The 10,733-nt window shown below is 45.9% G+C and overlaps 1 protein-coding gene across 4 annotated transcripts in view; it reads right to left on the bottom strand.

The window, feature by feature from the left end:
- The window catches only part of ptprda (protein tyrosine phosphatase receptor type Da), a 98,610-nt gene that overhangs the window by 4,091 nt on the left and 83,786 nt on the right, over positions 1-10,733 (bottom strand). For all 4 annotated transcript variants that reach the window (XM_084487179.1, XM_084487180.1, XM_084487181.1 and 1 more), the window contains 7 exons: positions 10,349-10,503; positions 4,304-4,589; positions 2,590-2,768; positions 2,198-2,324; positions 1,786-1,911; positions 860-1,014; positions 145-280 (listed from right to left, as the gene is read on the bottom strand). In XM_084487179.1, coding sequence (XP_084343305.1) covers positions 145-280; positions 860-1,014; positions 1,786-1,911; positions 2,198-2,324; positions 2,590-2,768; positions 4,304-4,589; positions 10,349-10,503 — 1,164 coding nt within the window. The remainder of the gene's footprint in view (positions 1-144; positions 281-859; positions 1,015-1,785; positions 1,912-2,197; positions 2,325-2,589; positions 2,769-4,303; positions 4,590-10,348; positions 10,504-10,733) is intronic.

Below are 10,733 nucleotides of genomic sequence, written 5' to 3'. Positions count from 1 at the left end.
TAGCAGAATTTTGTAGAAATCATAGCATCATCATGTGAAATCATAGCAGCTCCTTCCATCGACCAGCATGCAATTCAACCGACAGTACTGTGGACTGAACAACAGAAAACCAGTTGTACATGTGACCCGACCGGGACACCTCACCTCTGTCTGCACCATAGCTGGTCTTTGTGTCCGGAGCATTTTGACCGTCTGAAAGATGTCTACGACGCCCTCGTATCTCATTCGTTCCAAGACGATGCTAAGAGTGATGAAGACGCCAGTCCTGCCAACACCGGCGCTGTCACAACCACAACAAAACAAACAGCAGTGTTAGCCTTTTAGAAACTTGGATCTAATGTGATCTAATGATCTAATTGGATCTATGAGTTTTCTTGTGTTATTGGCTTGGGTCATTCCCAGAAATGGTAGGTTTAGCAGATGCTTTCATCCAAAGCAAAATAACACTGTCATCATGAGTAGGTAGGGGTTTGACAACCGTCTCAAGGATGCCTACAGGTAGATTAACATTGGGGTTCAAACACAGAACCCTTTGTCTGAGTGTAACTCTAACAACTAAATTATCTGGGTTGAGTGTTATTTTGAAAAATCTAAAATCTCCTGTAAATACTTTTTCTGACAATTGTATTTTTTTGAATATCAAAAAATGAAAAAATATTAATAGATAATAATAATAAAATATTTACAGGACATTTTTCAAAATAACTCACACAACCCTCACTTGCCCTTTTTTATTTGAGACCCGATGACTCCAATTACCACTCAAAGGGTGAGCTTTCCTGCATTAAGGTGTTGGTTTCCTTAACGAGGTGGTGGGTCGTCGATGGTAGCCTCAACCAATGAGAAGAGACATATTTACCTACAGTGGACCGAGATTGGCCCATCTTGGCCAAACTGCTCTTTCGTTTTATGGACCTGGCCAATAAAATCGATGAAGCCCTCTCCGGATTTTGGCACTCCTTGCTCAGGCCAGTCTGTGAACTGGAACTGCCTCACTGTCCGCGACTGTCCGTCCTGAAGAGAATAACCGACAAAGAATCATAGAGATGTATGAAGAAACATACATCCAAATGACAGCAGAATAAGAGTTAAACCATCATAAAATTTCTTTCTCAATTCACCTTGTGAATTATATATATAGTGGTATTTAAAATACAACTATACACACACATATATATATATATACACACACTGCACAATCCGTTTGATGAGCTCAACTTGGCTGTGCACACAGGGGGGTGGTATTTAAGAGTATGCATTACTTAAGTGATATTATATCCCAGTGATAAGGAAAATAAATCCAATTGATGAGCCACTGCACCACGCATTACAAAGGAGCACGCCTGCACCGTGTATCTGCCTAAGCCTTTGATGGAATTAAAAAGGCTGCCGGCTTACTGCTGACAGTGCCACATTAGTCTTTACACATGTGTCATATTTATCTTCCCATACTTTAACATGCAAGCCCCACAGCTCTGTATAAACAAATAGTTGTTAGGCTTCCAACATCTTGGGGCTGACGATGGATTCCCACACAGTAAACAATGAATTGATCAATCCATTGCCATCCATTAGCACTCTAGCATTGACTCTGGCATGGCTCAATGTCTCCACTGCGGGCCAATCAAATCAGTTTGGAGGAACGGTTGGTGTGCAGTTGCCAGGATTTTTGACAGTAGCTCCAGTGTTGAGCCCCAAACAAAAGGATCAGAACTTGGAACGAATTGTCCATTTTGATTTACACCCGTCAACTTTGCGCAACAGAGCCGAGAGTTATATGCTTACCCTGGCGTCGGTGACTTTGAATTCTCTCAAGATGTACTGGGGCATGTTGTACTCGGCCATCGGGTCCACTACAAAGTACTGGTATCTGGCCGACCTCTCTGCTGGCCAGTACTGGTGACATTTTTCCTGGGGGAAGTAGGTGCACAATAGATTTGGTTACATTCCACTGTCAACCTCAATACTCATACACGATTTTGATTGTTTCTATAAATAATTATATTGGCGTTGATAAATACATCTGTTCATTCACATACACACTTTGCCTCCAACACATGCGTTCCCAAACCATAATTTTATCACCACAGCGTTCCTTGATTTCACTCTCAGCCCTCCCTCCATCCCTCCCTCTCCCCTAGGCAATCCATGAGACATAACAGAAACGATACATGTCGAGGCATGTTCAAACACATACTCTGCCCATTTCTCTGAGCTTGGTGAGCATGACCACAATGGTGGAGTTGTGCTCCCACAGCATTCTCCAGAAGTCCTCAGTGGTCTCCGCCAGGGGGCCCTGCGTGGCTATGTAGGCCTTCTGTTGCCTGCAGAGAAAGAGGGAGACAATGATACGATGGAGGGTGCAGTTAAGGCCCGTATGGAAATCCAGTTTATCTCTCGCTTTCCTGCTGGGTTTTGAAGAGGAAATGAAAGGGAGGGATCAGCAGAGTTGGACTGCAGTAAGGGCGGGGTTTCTTATTATTCGGCTGAATCTCCTCAGACGTTTATACCAAAACGTTTTGAACATGGTAAGCTATTTTAAAGTCCGGCCCGCAGTCTTCTGGGTCCTGGCGTGACCAAAGCACTCACCTATATCCATCAATGAAGCTGCCATTGATGTAGTCGGAGCCCTCGACTCCTCGAATGGGCTGCAGACAGACCCGCGTGGACTCGTATGGCATGATGTTCACCAGGCGATTCTTGAACTTGTTGCAGGGGAGATTGGCACTGATGAATCGGGACGTATGGGCTTTCGTGTTGGCTAAACGCTGTTGGAGATACAGCGGGAGATAAAGAGACGGATATAGTGAGACAGGGCTGAGAGACAGGGCTGAGTTTATGTCAAGCAACTTTCCTTATTTCCCCAGTGCCTGTGTGTGGGTGTGTGTTTGATGGTATAGTTGGAGGTATACACATAAGATGTGAACGTTATTAATAATCACTCGTTCTGATGAAGTTTCCTTGTCAGATATGACAATGGTTAGAAAATGTTTATGGACCGCGGCTTTTATTTGTTTTTATATATTGTCTGGATGTATACGATCATCAGGTCTGTAAAAGAAGAACCATGGGAAATACTGTTGCATTTCATAGTGAAATCTGTCTCGACTTACCGACTATATGTGTGTGACAAGTTAGCCAATAAAGCAGCCACAATAGCAATGTACATTTAACAACGTGTGGTTTGGCTTCGTTTGCATTGTAGTGTATGTTGCTCAATACCCACTGGTAATTCTCCTTCATTTTGGTGAGACAGTGATGGGGGGTGGCTGATTCTGTAAGCCAATACCCTAAGAGAGAAACAGCCTTATACACCATGCCTGTCGAGGGGGCTGTAAAGGGGAAGTCACCGGACCGGAATACCTAGGAAACCACAGGCCCCGTGCTGTCTCCCAGGGCCCTAATGGGGACTGGGAAAGGGCTCCGGGACTTTTACTGACTACCCAATCAATGGTGCCGTAGTAACGTTGTGGTGCAGGGGAGCGATAAAGCAAAGGAGGAATTTCCTATGAAACAATATGTGGCCGCTGGGTTCAACCCTTGTATATGTAGAGAGGATGGACAGACTGTTCAACTTCAACATGCCGCCACAGGGAAAAACGAATGTGTGATATACTAGCGCAACTTTGAATACGTGATTTATAGATTTTTCGCTTGGCGTTGTGTTTCCATTATAAAGTCACACATGGGAGTCGGCCAATGAGTGACACATGCATGGCACCCTCAGTGGTGCTCTGATGTAATGACCCGCTGATGGGCGAAACATGTGTCGGGGTGCGGGCGTTTGTAGGTTATGTTTCCATTAAAGTGAGAACTTTGATGGCTGTTTCAAACACATCCACTACATGTAATCAAGGTACGCCGCGACTTTTCCACTGGAAAATGTCTGTATCCGTCCTGTGCAGTGCGGCGCAGCGCAGCCAAAGGAAACACAACAGTAAACCCCTTTTGTCTGTTATTAAAAACTAATTTGCCTTTTTTATTAAACATATTTTTTTCAGTCAAAACTGCCAGCCAACAGCCTGAAATGGCAGAATTGGCCAGCGTTTATTCCGATTTATTCTGCGCCTAAAGAGAAATTGGATTCCTAAGGTTTTGCCTTTCCTCATTTACTTTTATATTTGGGCATTTAGCAGACGCTTTTACTTACAATCAGTACATTGGTCAGAAGAAAGAGAAACAACAATATATCGCTGTCGGTACAGAGAAGATGTTCATAGAACCAAGTGCCAAGCGCTAACAATCGCTAGGTTAACCCATTGCCTGTGCACAACAAAGCCAGCTAGGAGAAGCCCTCCAGTACCTTGAACTCCAGCTCCATGCCCGTGATGTTCTCCCCGCCCTCGATCTGCGTGAGCTTCTGGATGTAGGCGAACAGGTTCCTGGCCGGCACCTCAGTGGTGCCACAGTTGACGGCCTCCTGCAGGGCATCGTGGATGAAGACGTACTGGTCCTCCGTCTGCACCATGTAGTTCCTCTGGGCCCGCATCAGCGTCACGTGGCCGTAGATGTCCACCGTCTTCTCGTGCTTAATGCGCTCCAGCATGGCGTCGATGACGATGAAGCAGCCCGTGCGCCCCACGCCAGCGCTGTGAGAGAGAAGGAGGAGGAGGAGGAGGAAGGGGTTAGGCACAAGAAGGTAGCGGCACCAAAGAATTATGATTGCGGGAGCTACGGGGGGGCTGGATTGTTTACAGCAGGTGCTAATACATGTTGACTCAACAAACCATACCAAATAATACTACACACTATTATATGGTACGAATCAACCAATCAAATCACACAACAAGCAGCAACGGTCATCATCACTTACGCAAATTAAAAAATATTGTTTCATAGTTCAGTTTTGTTACATATAACGTCCAATGTCTTGATATATATATACTGTATATATATATATATATATATATAAGTTGCTGGTTAGGCATGTCATTAATAGATGTCTACAGGTAGAAATTGAGGATTAAAATACCAGGATCTTCTGAGGGTCTAACCCACTGGCCATTACAATATCCCTTCCCTGTCAGATGAAGTACATACAAAAAATGTAAACACTAAATGGCATGTGAAGGCTTGCGATCTCTTCTGACTTTTACTGCTACTGACTGCTATTTAATAAGTGCATGTAGCCCTGGTGGGACGCAAACAGTCTTCTTCAGTGTGTTGGGGCCCCACAGATGCTCCAAAAGCTGTACAGGCTGTGGCCAGGAGTCAAGCCCTGCAATGCCAGGTTTCCCCACCACGGACAAGACCGCTTGACTCTGAGGATAATCATGGCTGAACAAAAGGTGTTGTGGGGGGATCCGCGGGCTTGGTGGCGTTAGCCAGCGGTAAGCTAGCCGCTCTTCTTGGCAATCCCTCCTCGCGCCCTACCTGTGCTCTCCAACCCATCAGAGCTAATCACCCACTTCGCACCAATGCTTAACCTTTATCACTTGGCTTCAAGAGGCTTCTGCCTCGGCACATGTGTGGACATGCATGAAGTGTGGATGAGCACACACCAAAAGGGGGTTTGATTCGTGAAAGGGCTCAGTTTCAACTGTGTTGAGGTAAGTTCAGAGAAGAGCAGTGGAACTTAAATGAATGCAATTACATTAGCAAATGGTGTCATTGATCTTTAAGGCATTGATCTTTAAAGGAGGAATTAATATGGGCATGTGTCTATTTCAAGACCACCACTCGCACACAGTATGTGTGTATGAGATATGCTATGTTTAACGGTTTCTCTTTGACCTTGACATCATGTTGATTGAATACAAATCCAGTAAGGAAGGTAACTTCTGGTGCACTTCCATCCTCCCCTTACTTCAAAGGAAGCATTGTTTTTTTATTTGCTCAGTGTAGGAGAGAGAGAAGAACAACATAACGTAGTTGGGAAGAAAGCTTGAAGAGGCTGGTGGTGTTGGTCCCCGCGGGCCATGTCAAGCTAATGTGCCATGTTGCATTGGAGTTGTGCCGGCGAAACCGAATGAAGATTCACACTGGTGTCACTGGCTTTAACAGATGACCTTGCGGTTACTTTCACGATTCCTGACTTTGCCTTGATTCGTTTTCTTTTTTTGCGTATTACAGCTCTAGGGTATGGCTGGGTTTGTGTGTCTATGAGTTCATTTTTTTTTTTTTATATTTAAAGATTCGGTTAAGAAAAAGGGGGTGTTTCTGTAAAAAGGAGGGAACACATCCGTGGAAAAGCAGCCCTGAAATCATGTATGCTCAATTGTCGTGGGGAAATATTTTGAGAATGAATCACTTCCAGGTCTGGGAGCACCTCAGCCCTTAAGGGGTAGGGGGTGGTGGTGGGGGGGGGGGGGGAGGGGGGAAGCTCTGACCCTCACTGGAGGATATTTTAGTCTCCACTGCCAGATGTTTCCAGTCTGTAAGTGCTTTCCCGTCCGGTTCTGAATGCGTCGAGACTGATGACCCGAGAGAGAGCATGTGACAGAATGGCAGTGCTATGAGGGAGAGTTGGAAGCAGAGTGGTCAGAGGAGGAGGAGTCAGTGAGTATTCAGGGGGAAGTGACTTAGCTAGTGTTGATGGCGGCGGCGGTGGTGGTGGTGGTGGTGGCTGGGTGGGTGCTCCACATTTGGCAGTTGGCACTGACGACCGGCTATGCTAATGACCTGACACTGGCTTTCACCCAGCAGGCCACAGCCAGCTGCGGCGGACATCGACACGCATATGTGACAGACTAACATGTGTTTGCGGCAGTTTGGGGAATAGAAGTTGGACAGGAGTGTACTGTGGGGTCGTAGTGCAGCTGCAATGGGTTGGAGTAAGATAAAGTGTGAGCTGCCGTAAAACAAATGAGTTATGTGTCGTTACCGAATCTCTCACGCTCTCCTGGCCTGTCTAGGAATTATTTCCCAAATATTTGCCATTGTCGGAAACTCCTTGTAATCTCAAGACTGTGTGTGGAGCAATTGCCAGTGTGTTTCATTAGGGTCGCTTGATAGCGTGGGATCATTATGGAAGGTTTTTGTTAAACACTGATGCATTTAATTTTATCTAAATTGCAGCTATCATTGAATAGTTAGGGTTGTACGCAATTGTATATCGAGATTTGTTTACAAAAACATCTTTGCATTGATAATATATAAATTAAATCCTTTTCAATGAAAAGCTTGAGGAACATCTGAAACAACATTTGTGTCTTATGAACCCTGACCCTAACTGAATCCCAGACTCACAAATGAACATACCGTGAAAAGTTCCCCCTCTGAGTCTTAGCCCCCTGACATTCAATCTTGTCCTTTTGACTTCGTATGTGCAACCATAACGCCCGAGTAAGCCCCATTCCCAATAGGCCGATATGAGGTGTGACCTGTGGGTTACTGACAGCACTATGGAACTGAGACTGAACCCAACACGGCCCACTGCTTCTTGGAGGTGGCTTGTCATAAGGCAGGTTTCACAATAAAAGCAAGCAAAAGCGAGTAAAATGATCGTAGGGAGCAAGTTGCCTTACGAGTTAGGGGGATGATCTATGCATAGCAGGAGCCTTCACAGGCTTTGGTGTTAACTAATTTGTACAGTTATAGATACATAAATGATGAGTGCCAGAATGCAATACTATGTGTTTGAAGCAAGCTATAATTTCCCGGCTAAAGTAGCTCCAATAATGGTGCTTGTGCATCCTTTGATGGTTTTTGTTAAGGTTCTACTCCCACTGCATTACAATATAGGTGTGTTCACACAGGTGCTGTTATTCTCAGGCTGTGAATAAGGTATTGTCACGAAGAAGCGCCAATCATCCTCACTGCGCTCCTTCAGCAATCAATGACAATCGCTGCGTCTCATTTAGCACACAAAGCAAGCTCAACAATCCCCTTTCTTAGACCACATAAACACACTGCGCCATTACTTTCCAACAACATCTGGAGGGAGACAGCTCGGCTAGTATTAAGCTAGCTAGGGTTTTAACAAAACTCTGTGAAAGGCTCACATTTTATCGCTAGCAAAAACGTGTGTGCGTAAGATCGGTCAAACTCCCCAGACAGAAAGCTCAACGAAAAATTACATGACAGGCGCAGACAGTGGGGAGAGAGGCGTGTGGTGCACTTTGCATGACAGAGGTGTCATGTGTGAACGCTCCTCTCTGCCTCTCTCTCTCCATTGCTTAATGTGTCATTGGACGCGAGTGGTCTCTTGTCTTGTCATGTGACAACAAAGCAATGCAATCAATACCACTCAAGCGGGTGCCAGCTTTTCTTTGACCAGCGGGAAAGTTATTCAGTGCCTTTGACTGCAGGCGGGCCATTACAGATAAACACAAGTATTTTGTGGAACATGTCTGTGTATTGGGGGAGGGTGCTGTGGGTGTCACTTAATGACACCTGCAAGAGATGTCAAGCTATGATAACAGTGGGGAATGACAGTATGGAGTACTATTTAATAATAGCCTTGTCCATGATTTTAATTGAGGTCCAAATCAATTAAACTTGAAAAGCATAGTTTACATTTTCTATTTGTCTTGATGGTGAGGCCCTTTTAGGCAATTTCATGGTGAGCTGCCCTGATCAGTGGTTTAGCTCGGTTCTGTAGGTGATGAGAAACCTATGAACCCGCTAGGGATCAGCACAGTACATTTGTAGTAGCTCCTCTGACATGCTCGTGGAAAAACTACCGTGTACACATGGTGTTTAAGTTTTCCCACTGACTTTAAAAGCCTGATCTACTCCCAATGGACCTCTGACATGTGAGTGCGAATGCACTTCTTCGGGGGATTGAAGTCTTGTTAGTGCGGCTCTCTATCTGATAGGGATATTTAATTCCTCTGGTTTCTCTATCTACAAGAGTGACATTAATTCCTGCATTCTGCTTCCCTCCCAAAAAAGGGGCTTGGGCAACTAGTTCTAATTAACTCCAGCATGTGGTAATACTAATTCCCTGGTAATCCCCTCCTCCCCTCGTCCTTTTTCTTGTCCGTCTCTGGCATGTCCATATCTAGTGAACTCCTTATCTCGGTCCCTTCATGCTCATTGCTGTCCCTTTCTTCTGGCTGTCTTTGACTGACTTGACTTCCTAGCTATTTCTGACTTCAGAGGAGCTGGAAGTGTGTGTGTGTGTGTGTGTGTGTGTGTGTGTGTGTGTGTGTGTGTGTGTGTGTGTGTGTGTGTGTGTGTGTGTGTGGGGGTCCGGTCTCTAGTGCATTTCTCAAGTGTCGCTTTTGTTGTCGCTGACGCTGGTGACTTATTTTAGACACACTAACCGAGGGGGATCAAATGTGCAATCCTGCTGGGCTGATGTGCAACATGTTAGCACTGGTGTTAACAAGGCAACGGGCTCCATCTCTCGCTCTCTTCTGCCTTGCTTGCTATGTGTGTGTGTGTGTGTGTGTGTGTGTGTGTGTGTGTGTGTGTGTGTGTTGAAGGAGATGCAGTTTGCTGTGGGCGACGATACTGGTAATCCGTGTGCTCTGTGGTTGCAACCACCATCCGATCGAAAGTGCCATTCTTGAAAAAAGCCAGTGGGGAAACCAGCCTGCAGTGGACACTGGTGGGATTCAGACGTAGAATATCTTATCTCTTTGTACCCCCTGCCAGCCATTTTCATAAATCTGTCCTGTTGTGTATAAATAATTGAATAATTTATATAATACAGTAGAGCAACTGAGACACATTGTGTCAACTTGGATATATATATATATATATATGTGTTATATATTCCCTCCTCAACAGGGAGGAAGATTGCTGTCCTACAGGATAAGGTCAGCACGTTCCAGAGAACCAGGGAATAAAGCTAAAGCTAGGGCTAGGGGGGAAGGCTGAAGCACAATCACACCGGCCAGTGGGATGAGGAGGACCTCTGCTCCTCCAGGGAGGTAAGAGCTCAACCTGTTCTTCCACAGAGTCTCCTCGTCCCTGGCTACAGACACTACAGACTCGCTCTCCACCCACCCGACCGTCTCCCCCCCTCGCTAGACACTCCAGACTCACCCCCCTCCCCCCTAGATTATTTGGACACTCAAAACCCCAACTCTCCTTGTCCCCACCTCCGTAGACACTCCAGACATATTCTCCCCCTCCCTAGAGTCACTCCCCTCCTCCCTGCCCCCCTAGACACTCATGACACATCCTCTCTCCCCCAGGCACTCCAGACTCACTGTTGTACATCCCCTCAATCCCAAAACACTCAAGAATTCTCCTTCCCCCATCTCCAGATCACTCTCCACTTCCTCCCTCAAAACTCCAGACTCACTCTCCTACTCGCCCCCCCCTACCTCCCCAATCACCCACCATTGTCCTGTACTCACTGCTCAATAAGTTTGATCAATAAGTAGCATCTTGAAGTCAAACGTAGCATCAGAGGTTAGTGTCAAACGTAGCATCAGAGGTTAGCGCCCCTTACCTGCAGTGCACCACCATGGGTCCTGCGTCTGGGGGGTTGCAGGCTTTTACCCGCCTGAGGAAAGCCAGGAAGGGGGTGGGGTGCTCGGGCACACCGTGGTCGGGCCAGGCAGTGAACTGGAACTGCCTCACCTCCCGCTTCTCGCTGGAGCCGTTCTGCGAGAGCACAAGAGGGCAAGCGCACACATCAACGATACTGAGAACCCGCAAACAGTTTCTGAATCACTTTATTTAACCGTATTAAAAATAACGAGATACTATTGAGTTAGGGGGGAAACAGCTTACACAATTGGTCTGACTATGAAGAATAATAATAATAATAACTTGGATTTTTAGGGGTAAGGGTCAAAGGACTCAGTGAAGAGGAATGTTTTGAGGTGTTTTTT

This window comes from Micromesistius poutassou (genome assembly GCF_964030765.1).
Source record: "Micromesistius poutassou genome assembly, chromosome: 23".
NCBI lineage: Eukaryota > Metazoa > Chordata > Actinopteri > Gadiformes > Gadidae > Micromesistius > Micromesistius poutassou.
This window is presented reverse-complemented; position numbering and strand designations above follow the sequence as displayed.